Source organism: Amblyomma mixtum, chromosome 1, assembly GCF_055824585.1.
Source record: "Amblyomma mixtum isolate Tamu chromosome 1, ASM5582458v1, whole genome shotgun sequence".
NCBI classification, from domain to species: domain Eukaryota; kingdom Metazoa; phylum Arthropoda; class Arachnida; order Ixodida; family Ixodidae; genus Amblyomma; species Amblyomma mixtum.
The window spans coordinates 278,319,936-278,339,004 of NC_143012.1; the positions used below are offsets into that span (position 1 = coordinate 278,319,936).

Sequence of the window (19,069 nt, forward strand, 5' to 3'; positions counted from 1 at the left end):
GGGTAATGGGAGAGCGCTTGACTGCCGAAACCATCTCATTTGGCCGGCATCGAAATCGAGGAGGCACTAGCTGCAGATTCAATAGGAGACAGCACAGAACGGAGAGAGATCTATAGCTAAGTGTATAATGCGCGTTTTTGAAGAAGGATGTAATACTTATGTGGATGGTGGCACAATAAAGACGCATTCCATGCTCGCTACCTACTTAATGATATGGAAGATAACCTCTATCAACTGCCACTGATGTGAAGCAGTGTAATCTTGCGGTAGGGAACCTCTGCTCTCGGCTGACAGCGGCATTGGTGGCCGCAGTGAGTGATCCGGTTCCCTGGAAAACTCCTACTACAACCACAAGGCAAGGCGTACAAAGGACTACAAGCAGGCGCAGGCAGTGGGCGCGCTTATTAGCGCACCACGTTTTAACGACGGCTGCGGGGATGTGATCTGCTACTATCGAAACCTTTTCCCATCTACTGCCTCATCCTCGAGCTTCAGCAGCAAGAATGCGCTACTTGCTAAACTCTTGCGTTCTGAATGAGGTCTAAAAATAAGTGTTTAGAAGATCAGCTTTACATGACACAAGAAGGAAAATGCTATAAAACGCACGAGAGTACGAGAGGTGCTTGTTAACCGTGTGACACTTGCAAAGTAACTTTCGAAGTTCGCTACAGGAAGGCGCGCAACCGAGGAATGAGCCACTGGCAGCAGTAATTTAAGGTTTTAATTTAGGCTGCCACCAATGGAATGCGCACGCTCGGATTTCACGTGCACTATTGCGAGCAGCCACTGAAGTTATCAACCAAGAACAGGAGACTTTCCAGTCGCTGTGGATCAAACAGAATAAATGAGTGCAGTGCTCACGTACAAACGGCAACATGGACCACTCTGAAAACAAACGCGCAAAGAAAATGCAGCCATGCACGCCAAAGCACTTGAACCAAAAGCCTTACAGCTTAGACCCTCCGCCACCTGCGTAGTTACAACTCAAGATATAGCAGCCCATGTTATGCGCAGCAAACAGCCCGGGCGTTGGCTTTAGGAGACACTACACGTGTACATACAGGAAACCGCAAGCCCGTCAGAGCGTATGCGTACCTCCTGGGCGTTGATGAGGGCGGCCGTTTTACGAAGTTCAGCGTCGACTTGCGACTGCTGGGACCCAGTGCGTTCCGATGGTGCAGCAGTGGAAGAGCCGAACATCTTCTTGTGCACCTCCCGGAACTCTACCATAAGTTGCTCTGCGAGACCCGAATCAGGGGAGAGCGTCAGAGGACAAGCATCAGCGATTGCATTCAAGCGTGCGCTCGGTGTTGAAAACATTCGGTTGAGCCATGTTGTTTACAACCGGTGTACAGAAAAACTGGCTCACATGCCTTTCCATGGATGCTCGCTGTCCATTGGTTATATAGTTAGCGGTCGGACTTCTCGATAACAAAAAAAAAAACAGTAATTCATTCGTAGAAAATAATGCGTTCTGAAATAAACGCCGAAAAAAGTCCGCCGAATTGAAAAAAAAAAACAAAACCCTAATAGTACAACACATATAGTCTACGTCTGTGGTCTAATACAGCATTGCCAGAGATTTATTGCCTACTAGGACTCTAGGACTCTGGCTGAGACTCAATTATTTCGGAGCTTGCTAATGAAATTTGCGCGTTGGTCTTGTATGATGTGAATGCGCCGTTTATCGGTGATCGCTAGTGCAATGATGACCAATATGGCCGGCTCGAAGTTAGGCGACAATCCTTACCGCAATTTCTGCTGACCCGCGGAGCGTGCAGACACATGCACGAATCTACGCGATCGGAAGCAAGATTACAGCGAAACTGCAAGTGCACCAAATGCGCACCATGTGCATTGTTAGGTCTGAAACTTTCTTCTAATGACCGCGGAGTCGTGACCATGCCGGCCATGCACCGATCGGCAGCAAGGCTGCACCGTCATTCCTGGCGCTGTTTTTCAACAAGTCAGGTGGCATTTTATTTGCTGTATTGTGAAATACAACGCAGCCATGAACCGAGAGTTCGGCAGCACCCTAAATAAGCGTATAGTTTTAGGCCTAGGTTACTGCCACGTTATGCGCTTAACTTCCCAGTGAGGTGTCACAAAAAGAAGTGATGTCAAACTTCCCGGACGCATCACTGCATCCTACACTGTAAGGCGCGTCAATAATTGTGAATGAGCGTCCCAACGCTGCCGACATGCCAGTCCCCCGCTCCGCCTTCAAACTCTACACGCTGCATAACCGGCACAAACGAATGAAATCCACGGAGCCTTGGTCCGTTTCTCCTCCCAACAAGAGCAAACGCGGAGATGCGAAGGCCGTCTACAGTTCGCCTCGCAAAAGCACGCCCCGCGGCCCCACACACAGTGTGCCGCCCTAATGAGGACACCCACGTTGTGCCGCGCGGTTAACGCACGGTCAGCCGCCACGCGCGCCGGAAAAGCTTTCGTTTGGCGCCGCAAACCGAAGCCGCGCACCCGACAAAGACCCGAAGGCCGGAAGCGCCCCTCTGCGCTGCTCGCGGGCATTCTTCTCGTCTTCCGGGACTCGCCGCGAGCACGGGTCCAGTGGACGCGTTGTGATGCAAATCCGGCAAAGGGAATGGAGCTAGCGCTGCCCTTCCCTGCATGTGTACGTACGCGCGCACACGTAACGCAGACCCGAAAAGGCACGCTGGCGTTGAGCCATCGCGTCGTCTGCATTCCCTGGCGCGCCTGGTCCGCGCTGCCTCTTTTTAACAAGCGACTCCTTCCCTTTTGTTCTACGTGCCGAAGGAGAGTAGTCTGCAGTCCTTTCAGAAAGCATCGAACCTCAGTTCTCAGTGCTATCATGCCAAGTCCTTGTAGACCCCCTTCAAAAAGACGTTGGTTGGTTGGTGTCTGAGGAAAGGAAATGGCGCAGTATCTGTCTCACATCTCGGTGGACATCTGAACCGCGCCGTAAAGGAAGGGATAAAGGAGGGAGTGAGAGAAGAAAGGAAGAAAGAGGTATTGTTCACTAGCTGAAATTTTGGAGTTTTTTGTGGTTTCAGCGCCATCTCTGGGCAGAAAGATGAACTGATGAGGATCGGACGCTTCTGAGCTCCAGAGCTGAGGCTGTCTGTAGTTCAAAGGGGGCTTGTCTCTTCTAGATCCCAAAACCCTGTCTGCAAAAAAATACGGGATCCTGAAGGGATGCTGCGCAACTCATGAAACTGAAGAACTTTCATTCACTAGAGGATGGCTGAAAGTATTTCATTTTCTGTTCGTTCAAACCAGGAAAAGACTTTACAGGCAGAGATGCAGATCGGTGGCTCGCGAGTCGTCTTTATGGCATTTCCGAGGGCTGTGAGGTCCTCCCCTACAGCGCGCTCTTCAGTTTCATCCGGAGCTTTCTCATTTTTCGGTCAAACAGCGTACGGCCTGGCAACCGACAAACTCCCTCGAGGATGCTAGCTGTATACGCGAGGACAAAACTGAATGTCTAGCGATGAAAGCTTGCTTTCCACTGGTATCGAAGAAGGCCCTTGTATAGAAAACAAAAAAAAATGTGAAATTCGAATCGGCAGCTGAAACACTTCAAGGAAAGTGAAACAAAAAAGCACACTGGACAGCATGCCCGCCGGAACTGCGACTGAGAGTATGCGGAGAATGGTGCCACTGCAGCGTACACTTGTCGCGAGGGAGCCAAGTGATTATTATGATGCTGATATCGTACTGGTCGTACTGACAAGCAAAGGCTATTGGCGTGCTATAATAGCCTCGCCTTCTGTCTTCCAGCTCACTATCACCTTGGGGATTCACTCCGCTCTTCATTAAAGAACCTGCCATGATTTCCTTGCGGCTTCCTTGATGCTGATTGTTGACCTTCTTGCTGCCATCCATCAGGTACTGTACCCAGCGATCCGTGTCCCCCAACTTGAGTTATTATCTGGTGACCGAGACGTCGGAAATGTCCGATTTCGGCCGCCTTTAAACGCGCTTGCGGTTGTGTATTACGTTCCTCAGACCTACTAGGCAGCAGACACGTGACTGGCAATCTCGCGAGTAATACACAAGTAGCATTTCCACCGCCGTCACGTACTGTGGCAGTCTTTCCGCTAGCTCTGCGTCGGCACTGGCAGCCAGATACGATACCACCACGGCTGGCCTATAGCGCGCGCGATCGCATACATACACCTGAGACAAGTAGTCGCGCCAAGTAGATCACGAGGCGCCGCGGCACCATTTAAAGTCAATGGCATGCCAAGAGCTCCTCCATAATTTTCGAAGTCCAGCCCGCGAGATAGGGTAGAGACATAAGCGAGAACGCTGCTTTTTAATCGCCAGCGAGCGACCTCCCCCGCGGCTGCCTTCTGCGCACGATCGCGATGCCCTTGGGGACAGCGAGGCATGCGAGCGGGCCACTCGAACCGAGAGAGCGGGTATGTGTGTACGTACCATGCTGCTTCTGCTTGATGAGGACGTCTGGCGAAGGCTTGGCGTCCGGCCTGAGCCCTGGCGAAACGAGACCAGAAACAGAGCGAGCGGAAGGGGGTCAATTTTGCGGGCGCTGCCGCGGGCCGGGGTATCGCCGCGGCGGCAGCCGGCCTGGGCGAGCCAGAAGCGAAAGCGCGCGAGCAGTGATAGAACACGTCTTTTTCTTCGGCTCCGCCGAGGCATGGCGTTTAAAACGGGTTTCCTCTGCGTGTGACAGCACTATTTTTTTAACAGAGGATACCGAGGTTATGTAAAAAAAAAAAGGGGGGGGGGGCACTGCAACAACCGGTGGTACAAGATTTAAACAACTTTGTGCCTCAAAGATGATCTTCACACAAATGTACTCCGAGCACCGAAAAAAGACATCAATCAGAGAACAAGGTGAAACTGATTCCCTAGAGCAAAGTACAAACGATTCCCAAGGCCACAAACGAACGAACAAACAAACAGCCTTCTCTGATCACATCGCATTTAGAAAGTGAACGTGAACTGAACTGTGCCCGCTCTTTACTGAACCTGTGCTGTGCTGAATCTGTGTGCTCTGCTCATTCTGTGCTTCTCCACACCGAGGAGGTTTTCAGAAATTCCTTAGGTGCGCCTAAATTACGCTGTCCAAGTTGTTATTCCCACGGCCACAGAGATGCCTGCTCCGGCCCGCAGAACCTTCTTTGCTAAAGTTTATTCTATTTTTCTTTTCTTCGAACTGCGATTCACATCCCCTGTTCAGTTCCCTACTAGCATAAAAAAGCTCACCACAGAAGATCTTACTTCGTAGCTTTCGTGAGACGCATAATGTCAGTTGCTCTGAGCCAATACCACGCGAATGCAAGCGAAGATCTCATACATCGCGTCACGGTCACTACATGCCTTATTTTCTTTTTGCTTCCACTGATTAGATGCACGGATTTGTGCCAATCAAAACGATATATTAAGCTTGTTCCTCCTTGGACCTCACCTTCTAAAGCAAGCATACCTATCACTGTTCCGTGTCCTCAGTAGTGAACAAAAACAAACAAAAATATCTTCACACACAATCCTTGTCCACTCTCGTGTCTCTCGCCATTTTGTTACCTGTCCCCTTTTTCTCCGCTCTGGGGACTATTTTTTATTGCAACGCCGGCGAGTTCCTCGTGTCTTCTGGAAGCAGCGCAGACACTCTGAAACAGAAGAGATGCAACTGGCTCTGTCGCGCCTTTTCGGTGTTTCTCACGTCTCCTCTGCTTAAAGCCATCTCGAGGTCTGCACCACGACTGCGTCCCTACAGACACCCTGTGCCCCGTGCCCGCACCACCCACTGCTCTGCACGCCTCGCTGGTGCCCCTGCATGGCGCGTACCGGGTCTGGCGGCGCCGGCCTTCCTGGCCGTCACGTCGTCCCCGTTCAGCGCGGCCTTCTCTCGCAGCAGCCTCCTCTGCTGGGCCACGCTGTGCAGCTCGGCGAACACGTGCATCTGCGGCGGAGCCGGCGGCGCCGCGGGCATGGTGGCCGGCCTGGGCTGCGGCTGGTGCTCCGGCGTGTGGTGGTGCAGCTGCTGGAGCTGCTTCTGGGCCTCGAGCTGGCGACGCTCCTCGGCCAGCTTCTCGGCCTCCAGCTGGAGCAACTGCTCCTTCTCGTGGAGCCGGCGTTTCTCCTCTTCCAGGCGCTGCCTCTCTTCGGCGCCCACCAGGCTCAGCTTGGGCACCAACAGCAGGTGCTGGTGCTGGCCGTTGGTGCCGTAGTGGTGGATGTGGTGGTGGTGCGTGCCGTTCTCCGGGGACCTGCACGGGCGCAGATTCTTTCTACACACTGGGGACGCTCGGCAACGCCTGCTGTTCGGTCCGCCCCGCTTATGGACGTCACAAGCTGCCCCGTAAGGTGCACGCCTTACCGCTAAGAAACCTTATCTGACTATACCCATGGCAAACCCGAGCATCTGTGGGTAGCTACCTGGCAAGGCCAAAAACACGGCACGTTCTTCTGTAGTGCCTCTGTGACGACTCCACGCTCCGGCAGCGCTTGTTTATGCCTTTGTAACTGTGATCGTTCTTACACCGCTATTTTGTCCGCTGAGCACAATATGAAAGGGAACGTTTCATTAGCCTGCAGTCTGCGATCACTCCCTTAGGATAAGCGTAACTTTTTTCTTATTTTTAGGAGCTAACCCTCGACGAACGCCTCCCACACTATCTGATCAAGTCGAACGCAGATTTTAAAATAAAATGATTTCTCGAGTGTGCATTAAGTGCTCCATTTCGCATTACTCGCGCATGTACCTCTTCTCTCTGAGCTGCAGCGTTTCCACGTGATAGGCCCGGCAGCGTGAACTGGACCCTCCGATGTCCCTCTGCCCCAGAAGGAGACCACGCGTGACGAGAAACACTTGGGAGCGAGAGAGCGGTCACGCGAAGTGATGCTTGCTGCGCTCCCCATGTTTATACAGCGATCCGGGCATAGCGTGCTCGCACGGACCGATACGCAGCACGGGAAAGCCTCGCTGCAGTAGCGGGCAAAGAGCGCCTCCAGTGGGGCCTCTGCGGCATTGTGTTTCTCGTGCGGCGGAGTCGAGGCACGCGCGAGGCAAAGAGGAAAATTGCCTGACCGCCGCGAAATACACTAAGGAGTATTTTAAGCGGTCAGCTAAGCAAAGAAGGATATACGTTGCTCTTAGTGCTGCACGTAAAAATACACAAAGGAAATAAACGCAAGAAATGTATCAAGAAGCGGGTTTTGCGTGATCCAAACGGACTATAACGGATAATGGCGCTACGTTTTTGCCGTTTCAACGTTTTTGCCAGGCCTTTGCATCCGAAGTAGGGCCTATTTCGTTTGTTTGACTACTGAAAGCGTTGCTCACGGACTGAATTTTCCAAGCTACCTTGTTCGTCCCGACGTCAAGGCGTTTTTGAACGCAGAATTCCGGTCATAATGCTGGACGTCCCGCGTAACACCGACGTCGCGAGACGGCCATTTTTATTAGAGCAATGGAAGAGGGCTTTCTTTTCACTTATCAATGATTTCGTGCTTACATGTAGTGTTAGTGACTTTGGAGACTGTTTATATCAGCAGCGTCATTTATAATGGACGACTGTGTTGCCAAAGGCCCAGAGAAGGACTGCGTGATGAAAGCAACGTTATGGCTGACAGACCAGCTATAGGCGTATATCTAAAGAAGTTTCTTCTCACAGTGTATAGGCAGCTGTCGTATACCTGAGCTTGTGGCCGTAGTCGGCGACGCCGTTTCCGTTGGCGTGCGTCGTCGTGTGGCCGTTGGTGACGGGACTAGTGGACTGCGAGCTGGACAGCGAGGTGCTCCGGTCGGACATCTCGGACAGCGAGCCGTTGGTGAGCGTGTCGTGCAGCGAGTGGAACGACTCGGGCGAACCCTTGCCGTTGGTGCCGTTCGTGTACATCGTCCTGCTGGGGGACGAGGACAGGCACTGTACCATGATGTGCTTTCATGCCCGCCAGTGCTGCCTTTATTGCTCTTGCTGTTCTCACGATATTGCTACAGGTGACTGATGTGGATAGCACTGCCGAGTTTCTGCAGGGTGCGCCGACCTCTGTCGAGCCTTTTCAGTGGCTTTTTAAGGCGAAAGCCTTTAATGCCTCACACTGTCGTTAGCAGCCGTTTCGGCAGATGTGTCCGCGTTTCGGCGTCACTACTTAAAAGAAAAACCGTGTCGAGTCTGGGAATCGAACCAGTGCCTTTGGCATTTGAAATAGAGACGCTACCAGTCCGCCAGGAAGCCTCAGCGTTTGAGCATGATTAAAGGCGCATCTAGTGAATGCATGGGTTTCATAAATAAAATAAAAGAAATAAAAAATACAATAAGAAAAGACACAAAAATTAAAATAACAAAAGAACTAGAAATAAAAAATAAAATAAAAAGGTATGAAAAACAAAATAAAAAAAGGAAACGCTTTCGCCTTGCAGCACTTTAGAGAGCCAAAGTGCCCCCTGAATTTTTTGTCGGCGCCTCCATCATATTTGGGTGTTGAAAAAAATATGTATTAATTTATCGAACAATTGATTGATTGATTGATTGATTGATTGATTGATTGATTGATTGATTGATTGATTGCGTACCTGTTGCGCAGGGTGTGGTTTCCGTTGAGCGCGTGGCCGTTTCGCGGCTTGGTGGCCGTGTTCCGGTTGCAGAGGCGGGCGTTTATCCTCCTCAGCCTCTCTTCGGGGAAGAGCTCGAGGCCGGCGCCTTTCCTCACCGTCAGCGCCATCTCCTTGAAAGACTTGAGCATCGCGATCGCCTGCAAGGGACGAGAACGTCGTTGGACTCGCCGTCACAGTGCAACAGGAAAACGACAAAAAATCGCTGGCATGCCGTAGAGAAGAGAAAGTACGAGCGTTGTTATGCTGACGTTCAACTGTAGTGGCCAGTGATGTTCCGGATCGGGCGTGGTAAATTTTTAAATCACGTTTATTTCGCTCCATAAACGCGGTTACAAATTTTACATTAGGAGGAGTTCCCGTATCCCGCATCTGTGCTGGGACCTCCTTCGTAATCTGTTCCTTTAGTTTATTTACGTAACTAGATGCGTTAATTTATCTCATACGGAAGCAGAAATGCAGAAACCAAAATAATTCGGAGCTCTCCACTGTAAGGCGTGCCCCACAGCCAATGTTGTTACATTAACGCGTAAAAACTCATTAACAAGCATTAATCAGTTATGTTATGCCGACATTTAAACACATCTAAAAACTTAACACTTTGCATTTAAAATATAACTAAAGATACATTTCGATATTCTGAGCATATTTGCGCGTCAATGATGCTCGGTTGTATTCCCTTCATAAAATCGATGCTTTCATGCTTCAGAAAGGCGGCCACGAAAAAGACTGACACCTCCGAGTTGCCAACTTCCCATTAGAAAAATGTTATTGCATTCTGTCGTCTTTCGGCCGAATTTTGCCGCCTTCAGTACCGTTTCCGGCTGTTGTATGTCAAATACATTTACAAGGGACCCGCGCAGCATTTGCGGGCGGTAACAGTGACAGACATCTCTTCATAACGAAGAGAAAGCTAGGCGTTTGTTCTCGTAAAACGAAGAGAGCGGGCAAATATTCACCACGCACACGGCTCGCCAAGTGTGCACTGTGACAAAGGCGCATACCTTGTTGCTTACTCAAAGAAGCGGGCGCAAACGTATTTCCTGTGTAAATACGCGGCACGGGGCAACGTCTTTCGAGGAGGGGCGTTCAGGCGCCCAAGGCCTCGCGGCTCCGTACAACATTCACCGCTTAACAACAACGAGAGCAGAGCCGCAGAGTCGGGGAAAGGAAGATGGATCACCTCCGAGAACTCGACGTTTACGAAACCCTGGCCGTTGACCTCGGTGATCTGGTCGCCGATTTCGAGACCAGCAATTTCGGCGAGACCATGCGGTTTCACGGTTTGTACAAAGATTCCGGGCAGCTCCGGCGGTCCTTTCACGACGCTGAAACGAGCAGAAGATGAATGAAACGATTAGATTCATCATTCTTTTGTCTTTAATGTTACAGAAATCGCGGAGCAGTGTTCGAGTGCCTGCCAGCGTTTAGTACAACAGAGAAGGTTCAGGTTTAACGCTGTAGATTACGCGAGACAAAAGTCACCGAGTGCCAGCTTGAGCCAAACGCTGATGCAGAAAAAAAAAAAAGTTCAGCTGTGGAGGTGCGTCCAAACATCTCCCATTTTTCTCTTGCTTTCTTCGCTTCACTTTACACTTTCAAAATTTCAACCAAGCAATGTGCATATTTGAGGGGCAGAAATTCCTTGCATGTTTGCCCTACAGTATAGAAAAATCTAAGCAGGTACAGTAAACTACGTGACGTGTGTAAGGAAGTAGTAAGGAGGAGCGAATACTTCCGCAAGTCTTGCCATTTCGCTCAAATGGCTGAACGCACCTCGTTGAGTGCTCAGTGCACCTAACACCGGCTCCAAGTTTAGAACTGTTGTGGTCGTTTCCGGACGCAGTCGGGCTATCGGAACACCTCACAAAGGCTGACTTTCGCATCTCTTGATCCTCCATCACGTACGACAGGGAGACGACGTGACCACTTTTCTTTCGTATCTTTTCTCAGAGGGAAAGATAAGAAAGCGGAAGACGCGAGGGCAAGTGATAAGGAGAAAACAAATTCAGCGTTGATCCCGTTCTGGCCTTTCCTGCGTGTCTAAAAACAAGGAGGAGACAGAGGCTGGTTACTTTTGGTCTTTGAAACGTGAGTGACTCTTTCGCCGCGCTTTCATGGCGTCATCGCACGAGCCAGTCCAAAAGCAAACCAAGTTTTTCCGGCCCTTGCCTTACCGTTACCTTTCCCGAAGGATGAGAGTAGCGGTATGGTAAGAAGAGACTTCACTGAGTACAGTAATGTAGTACTCATACAGCACGGAGGGAAGAAAAGCTTAGGAGAGGCCTCGCTATCCGAACTGCATGTCAAAAAATGTGCAGGAAGTCACGTGTTTTCTTGAAACGTCTACTGGGAGCTCAGTCTACTGGGAGGGAAGGCTTCACGTCCAGCTTCAAAAAATAAACTCTTTCCTTCCTCCATGATACAGAGGCTGTTTCACACTTACAGGAAAACTGCCGATGCGCTGCCGATGACAGCCGGGGAGAGCAGACGGCAAAGGTGCATGCGCAATAAGAACGGGAGGCTGCTCTTTCCGCGCATGCGCCTGGCGCCGCTCATTCTCGCCGACTATCGGCGGCAGCGGTTCTCGAAGCGCTGCGGTCACGCGCTCCTAGTTTCCGTGCGAAACAGCAAGCACAATCAATAATAGCTTTCGCTGAGAGCAATCACGTGTTATCGCGAAGCGCTGGCTGTACAGGCTATGACTATGAGTTTTCTCCAGACGAAGCTAATTGTACAATTGTGCGAATAACTGGCACTGAAACCGGGAGACAAGTAAAGTTGTGCCTTACTGAATGCAGCCGCTTGAAACAGTTCCTGGAACCTAGTATAGGTTGGTTTTGGTTTTGTGGGGTTTAACGTCCCAAAGCGACTAAGGCTATGAGAGACGCCGTAGTGAAGGGCTCCGGAAATTTCGACCACCTGGGGTTCTTTGACGTGCACTGCCATCGCACAGTACACGGGCCTCTAGAATTTCTCCTCCAAAGAAATTCTAGCCGCCGCGGCAGGGATCGAACCCGCGTCTTTTGGGTCAGCAGCCGAGCACCATAGCCACTGAGACACCGCGGCGGCGCGGAACCTAGTATAACTAAAGCCCCTCTAAGCATAACCAGTGAAGAACCTCACGGCCGTTGCAGGTAAAGCTGTGTCCACCAGGACAAGCTAAAATTTCCTAAACCCTCCATTAGTTCTCGCGCAATTTATTCAAGTACTGCTGATTACCTCGAGTGCAGCAGTAACGGCGAATGCGGGCGCCTCGACTAGTCAGATCCATCCCGTGCTTGTCACCTCTGCACGTCACAATCCTCCGTTGACATGCGTCCGAGCACACTTTACACTCGACAGAATAAGGTGGTAATGAGCATACATAGCGCAGAGCCACGAAAATGATGGCAGGCACCAAAGCTCCCACCGCCTCGTGTTCAGCACCGTTTCCCGTGAAGAGTGGCACAAACCGTGTGGTTGAACCTGCGCTTTAGACGAGGCATTTCGCCTACACGTCTCCGCATGCTGTGCTGGAGAGCTGACTCAACATGCAGCTAAACGTCATAGACAGTGCAAGCCTTGTCTTTTTTTTTCTCTCTCTGTCGATCGGGAGGAACAATTTTGGCGTCCCCACAGTATGTAGAAATGCAGCCTTCGCTTGACAATGCATTGTGGCGTTGATGAATAGCGCAGACGCGATAAAAACGGTTGCTTGATGAACAGTTTTTGCGGTGACTGCATTTCACTCGGACGACGGGGCAGCCATGCTCACCTGCAGCCGAGACTGGAACCACCGATGCCCGAGATGAAGACTTTTGTCTCGACGAACTCATCGAGGCTGGAACCGCTGCTCACGGAATGCTGCCGGGAGAAGGAAGGGAGAAGACGGCTTATATACCATATATACACGCCCAGCGAGTGCTGTTTGTGCGTGCAAGACAACCACAAAATTAGAGCGGCTCTTGTCCTTTTTTGTTAAACTGTTAAGTTCTATCTGCGACTGCACATAATCGAGGACCCTCCGACACGTACACAACACCTGCGAGGGCACCGCGAACGGCCGCAGTGGATCGCCCATAATGATTCTTCACAAATTAGAGGAATCGCCTTAGTTTATTTCAAACTTTCGTCATATTCGAATGACGATTCAGTTCCGCTAACATGACTTGTACCAAAGCGTGTATCCATTCGAGTTCGAATTACGAAGTGTCGACTTTGTAAGTGAATCATTCAACTTCCGATTCACTGATACGTGTGTTACTCCATTTGATCTGATGACATTTTTTTTTCTTATTTCACGTTACAGCACGTTACGTTTTCAGCGCGTAGCTGTTTAGAAAACGTTACGTTGCTAACACTGCGCGTTGACAATCGTTCTGCCGCTTCCGCAGTAAAAACTATATGTGCTCTCAGCTTCGCAGCCCCCGCTCCTCGCCGCAAGAAAGCCTGCGGCGCCGACTGTCATGGTTTCTAAGAAACCGCAGTATGTGCACGACGAAATAAGAGGCGGACGCAGTGACACTTTTGCTAGGTGGCCTTCCAGTGATGATGCACGAATGAGATGCGGGTGTCTTAGCCCGGGCGACACAGGGAAAGGCAGCTTACCGTCCCATCAGAGCCACTGCTGCAAGGGTCAGGCTCCACCATTTTCCAAGTGATGGGGTCCCGCTTGTTGCTGTTCGTGACGGATTTGATAAGAAGAGAAAAAGTAACATTTTTAATCATTCTCAATTTTAGTACGATATGCGAAACCGAACGCTCTGGTATTCATAGAGCTCGCGACACCTAACTCCCCACCTATCCATCCTTCTATGATAAAACCGACCGAGCTTGATTAGACAAAAAACTTCTTTGAATGATTTATACACCTTTTTTGGGGGGAATTTCAGACATAAGGACTGCGAAAATGACAACTAGATACTTTTCTTTTTGTCAGAAAATAATTAAAGCTAAGGTGAGCTCTGCATACATCGGCAAAGGCTGCTGACGAATCCGCATGATCAGCCTGATAATGGAAAACTGAAAATTGAGCTTGTCTGCGCGCGTGAGTCTGCAGTTGCCTCACAGAGTGTTCCGCAAGGGCGCTAGTGCAGTACGCGTTTCCCTGCTAACCCTTCTACTCACATTTTTCATTTACTCCTCTGCAACAGACGTGATAATAAGGCCAACGGGTTTATTTAACACAGGAATCAATAGATAAGATTAGTCTCTTCTTCCTCGTCTTGTTGTCGGCCATATAAATCGGACCTTACCAGATTTCGGCTTTGTGCTCAGCACGTTTAGTGTGTCTTACAGCTGTAGTCGTAGGGGCACTGCACTATACATCGCCAGTGCTAAATGGTGTGTGATACGCAGCAAAGTGTTGCGCAAAGATGTACTAAGCGGACAACATAGATTATAAGAGAAAGTCGATTCCGCCTTGCGATACAGAAGTGGTCCAGAAAGCGGCTATCTTTTCCCTGCCTCTGCATATTCATTTGTTTTTATGCAGCGCCACCTCAGAGACGGGAGACATTCATCTCATGCAAAGTGGCTGTCCGTTTGATTGGGTGAAGGCAGATGTATAGTGAGGGTGCACTTACTCTTTTATAGGAATCATCCCGACGCCTGCAGAAGAGAGAAAGAGACGAGGAATAAGCGTTGAGTTCTTCAGCACGCGACGAAGATTGTATCGATTGTAAATTGAAGACGAAGGAAGTCGTCAGACACTTAAGATATAGCGCGCTCCAGGAGGAAAGTAACTGAAGATACGCTTGAGATGCCATCCAACTCACTTTTGACTTTGAGCACTATGTTGGGTTTCGCCTTGAGCAGTGCCAGGACTTCTTCGTGGATGAAATGGTCGATGGGGTAGCCATTGATGCGTATGATCTGGTCTCCGACCTGCGAGCGCAGAGGCGAATGCACAAAATGAGAAACTACGATTTCATTTGCCACAAAAGCCAACGTTCTAACGACGGCCACTGCATCTATGAATCAAAATGCAAGCGTGTTTCTGGGTTAAAATGCATTCATTATAGTTTCGTATTCGCAGCAGTTTCGAAACGTATGATTGTCCAACACAAGCGCGCTGTCCCTCGTGCTTTCGCGAAGGAAGGCCAACATTTCGCCCAATGAACGCACGTTTGCTTTCAGCCATTTCCTCTCAGTGCAGACTTCAAGTGAAAACGTGCTCATGTTATCGAGCCATCGCAAAAGAGGCGAAGCAAAACGAAGGATTTAAGGATAAGAAACAAACGTTAAGAAAGAAGACAAACGGAATTCTTTACCGCCGCAAAGTGTGCGCGTGCAACATACTATACATCTGGAAGCGTGGCGTTACTCAGACGCAGATCTCGTCAGAAATGAAATTTAGGGCAAAAAAAGAAAGCCCCAGAGCTGAAGACAAAAAGCAAAAACAATCGGACAATCAGAAAACGAACAATAGGAATAGCATTCTTTACCACCACAAAACTCCGCTTGCACGCTCGCCAAACTACCGTTTAGCGCGCGCCCCCCGCTGCTTTTCACGCGATACTATATGCTCTTTGACAGCGATCACAAGGGAAGGCGGAAATGCCACATAAGCCGCACGTACACGAGCGAGCGGCCGAATTCACCGAAGAGAGATGGCTTCCTTCTCCGCCTCACCGCGGCCTCTCTTCTTCGCACGCACGGACACCCGCACGGTGCGGCGCATGTGACCGGGCCAAGGAAATGCCGCTCTGCGCTGGCTGGCCATAGCTATTCATCACGCGCCAGCCAGCGGGAGGAGAACCAGCACCGCGAACGTGAGCTGCGTGCGCGCGGGTCACCCTGCGATGCGCGCCGAGTCAATTGATGGAAGAAGCGCGGATTTGCGGAGCATTATTAGTGGACGCGCTTTTTTCCCACGCCTGCGTGACACGAGCGCGCGCCAGCGGCTCGGAGGAGAACGACGGCGCCAGGGTGTTATATGACGCGCGTGCGTGCAAGTGCACGTCGCACCTTCTCTGAGTGCTTCGTCTTCCCTTCTTCCGGCATTTATTGTCTTCGTTTTTCTTCTCTTATCGTTCGTTCTTTCGCGTGGACGAGCGTTTATCGAGTCAGGCTTGTTTCGCACCGGCGTTATTCACCGGGGCTGGTTCCGCGGGTGGGCAAAGTGTACAGTGTTTGTCGAAAGTAAAGAGTCCAAGGGGTTTGTCTCTAAGCCGTGTGGCGGTGCTGCTGCAACGTCCGTGGAAGTCTTCACTTCCGGAAGGGGCGATAGCAAGACGTCCTCTCGCCTTCAACTGGTGTGGAACTGATGCACAACGAGTCACACAGCACGGCCCAGAAACAAATCGCCGGGGCTCTATACTTTCGACAAGGGCTGAACACGTCATAAGGGCAAGTTTAGGTGGGGCCGCCGTTTTAAGCAGAAATTTTCTGCGGGAGAACCGCACTGCCTCCATTTTCCGGACTAAGAAAGTTCAAGCATGAACTTTCGTAAAACATTTACCCCCCACCACCACCATTTCCCTGATGTGTTATACAAGCAAAGTGTTCGAAAATTCAGTAACTTCCTCACACCATGTTCTCTTCCTTCACCATATTCGGTTTCAAAGGTTCATATAGTACTAATAACAAGGCGCTCTTTCAACAAGGTACGCAATGTGCTCGAGTTAAGAAAGCGAAGTAGACACACGGGTTGGGATAAGAGTCTGTCGATTAAGAACACAGACTCTGTTGGCACGCGAGCTGCTTTGCGCGTCCAGAGGCATGGATTTCATGCCACCTTGTCGGTCCCCGCTTATTTCACAATCCCTGTACAGCGAGGATTGTGCGGTGATGTCCACGCCTTTCGCTGTCGCACAATAAGTTCTGCTACAGCGTAAGAACACCCCGAACGTTTCTTATCCCTCAAGTGCTTCGTCCGTTACTCCGAACACCTTGAAGGATGCTGGTGAGGAACTCCGAGAGAACTGCTACCGTTTTTGTTTTACTTCTTTCACGTTCTTTTTAGTTTGTCAACGCCCGTTACAAAAGAGAAAAATGGTGAAAAAAATCTATTTTATGCGACTTCCTAAAATGCAGGAATCCGCATAACACGTCTCACCTCCCCGCAGCACGCAACGATTCCACTCAAGAATCTCGGAAGAAACAATGCAAGTCGTAGGCATTTCAGCCTTCGCATGTGCACTAAGGAGACAAGTGTAGCGTATAGCGAAGACGGCCACTTCGAAGAACACGCGAAGGCAAAGGCGCGCAAATTAAATCGGGCACGCGCGTTTGCTGCGGTGAGAAGTAAAACCAGCAGGCACCAAGCGAGCCTAAAACGCTCTTTTCGAACGAGTTTTGCGTACAAAACAGCAACGCGTTCCCATTGTGGAGGCACATGCACCCGCGCCATCCGGTCACGCATAAGAAGCGCGCACACATCAAGAAGAGGTGCGTACACCTGTGTCGAAGGCGCCAACATCCGAGCGGGTGCATGCGATGACGAACCGGGGGCTGCACACGCGAAGCTCTTCACGCAACGCCTGCGACTCGCTCCCGCGCGCCCCTCGAAAGACGGATTTCGCGAATTAGGAAAGAAAGAAAGGAAGAAGAAAGAAAAATAAAATGGTAAGCGGATGCAGGTGGAAGCTTAGCGGCCCGTGCCTTTGTGGGACCGCGACGCCATGCAGCGGTGGTGGAGATTCGTGGCCCGAAGCGCTCGCATGCTCCGTTTTGGGTTGAAAAATCGAGCGAGTGAACAGGGCACACACCTCGTAGGCCACCACGCACACTTGCGTGCGGGGTCGGCAGCAACAACACGGGGGAGGGGACTACGCGGCACGAGGTGAGAATGTATCCAAGCAGATGTGGAGAGGGAAAGAGAGAAAAGATTCGGAGCTGGAGAGAGCCAAAGACGGAAGACCGCACATCGGCCACAATGGACCACCGGCAAAACCGCGCGTACCATCCGCTGGCGCCAAACGAGAGACGAAAATCACGAGCAAAACAAAAGACAGGGAGAAACTCACACAAATGAGGCCCTCTGCTTTAGAGTATAAGCTGCTGAACGCGAGCAACCCGTAAGCAAGCTACGCAGTGGTGGAATGCATTAAAGGGGGCCGGGCGGAGAGCGTACGAGGAGGTAGCGGAAGAACTGCGAATGGGGGGAGAGTTACTGCGTTCCTGCAATAGACAAGGCGAAGAGAGAGAGGGAGAGACGCGCTGAAATGCTACAGCTGCAGCAGCTAGCTAGAGAGCAATTGGACCGACAACTAGATGGAGCGGTAAAAAAAGTAAGAGACGGGGAGAAAAAAGCGAAACAAAAGCCGCACGGCAACACCGTTGCGCGCGTGAGTTGCTCACTGACCGCCGCGACAACCATTAAGAGCAGCCGCGTTGCGCGCATGCCTTACATATACGGGCCCCGAACAAGAAGGCCGGCCGGCTTCCTCGTAATATCCCGTTACACACCTCGACTATGCGCTGCTTGGCTGCTTCGAGAGCAGTGCTCAGGTTTCGGAGGCCGGGTTTTTCCCTTTATTTCTTCCTATATTCCTCCTGGTTCTGCTGCTTTCTCGAGCGCTGCTTGACGACTCGCAGCGCACTTGAGGCAGCCGCGACAAGGCGACACATCTGTCGCTGTTCCAAGTCGGCAGCCGGAAGTTGGAAGCCACGCTGCTTCCGAAAAAAGGAAGTGCGCCACACTCGAGGGCTGTAATGACGGGCACCATGTTCGGGTGAAACTATACCCCGTGTTGCTTGCGTGCTATGAATATATCTCCGAAACTACCGACGCCCTGCCGCCCGTAGTAAGCGGGCAAGTTTTGATGTGTGTTGAAGCAGTGCCAGGGGCCATACACGCCTATACGCCGTGGGTAGACTTAGCATATTTATGTTCCTATTTTCCGTTTTATTTCCCCTTTTGCACCCATCTCCCTCCTTGCGCGCGCGTTGTTGTGCATCTGCGTCCCTGTGTGTGTCTGTGTGTGTGTGTGTGCGCGCGCGCGTGTGTGCGTGCGTGCGTGCGCGCGCGTGCGCGCGGGTGTGTGTGTGTGTGTGAGAGAGACAGAGCGAGAGAGTGGTGGTTGGAGACAACCGGACTCTGGTGACTGCGGCTTTCAGTTCGTTGCACCGCGACACCAATTCGGCACCCGCGACGACAAATGCCATTGAACAAGGGCTAGGAACAATTACCCAAGCATTCACGTACCCGCTCGCACGAAGGCTCGGTAAGGAGAACGTATAGTGTGTGCAATCACCTAGTTTCGCGCCGATGACGCTGTCTATACCTTTCTTTTTTTTTTATTTCCGTACATGTGACCCGGATATCAGATACGACAGCCAGAACGTACGAGCCGCCGACACCTATCGCCGCTAGCAGCTTGTTAGAAAGTAATTCAGGTCGCCATACATCAGTCTTGTAATCGGAGAGCTCTCCGAGGCGCGCTTTACTTTTTATTATTAATCATTTTTTCACGCGCCGATACAGCGCAACTGCTCACTGGGGAGTGTTACAGTAAGGAGAAGGACCGTTCCGGGCAACGATCAGACTACGAAATCAGCGTTAGAGCTATTCGTTGT

General features: G+C 50.9%; 1 protein-coding gene across 6 annotated transcripts in view; it reads right to left on the reverse strand.

The window, feature by feature from the left end:
- Window positions 1-19,069, reverse strand: part of LOC149371842 (uncharacterized) — a 136,710-nt gene that overhangs the window by 16,760 nt on the left and 100,881 nt on the right. For 4 of the 6 annotated variants that reach the window (XM_089566130.1, XM_089566128.1, XM_089566132.1 and 1 more), the window contains exons 4-13: window positions 14,326-14,434; window positions 14,134-14,158; window positions 13,157-13,226; window positions 12,324-12,412; window positions 9,750-9,894; window positions 8,528-8,706; window positions 7,648-7,857; window positions 5,797-6,218; window positions 4,423-4,479; window positions 1,096-1,238 (exon numbers count right to left, since the gene is read on the reverse strand). In XM_089566130.1, coding sequence (XP_089422256.1) covers window positions 1,096-1,238; window positions 4,423-4,479; window positions 5,797-6,218; window positions 7,648-7,857; window positions 8,528-8,706; window positions 9,750-9,894; window positions 12,324-12,412; window positions 13,157-13,226; window positions 14,134-14,158; window positions 14,326-14,434 — 1,449 coding nt within the window. The remainder of the gene's footprint in view (window positions 1-1,095; window positions 1,239-4,422; window positions 4,480-5,796; window positions 6,219-7,647; window positions 7,858-8,527; window positions 8,707-9,749; window positions 9,895-12,323; window positions 12,413-13,156; window positions 13,227-14,133; window positions 14,159-14,325; window positions 14,435-19,069) is intronic. The other 2 variants (XM_089566131.1, XM_089566129.1) reach the window with 1 other exon arrangement.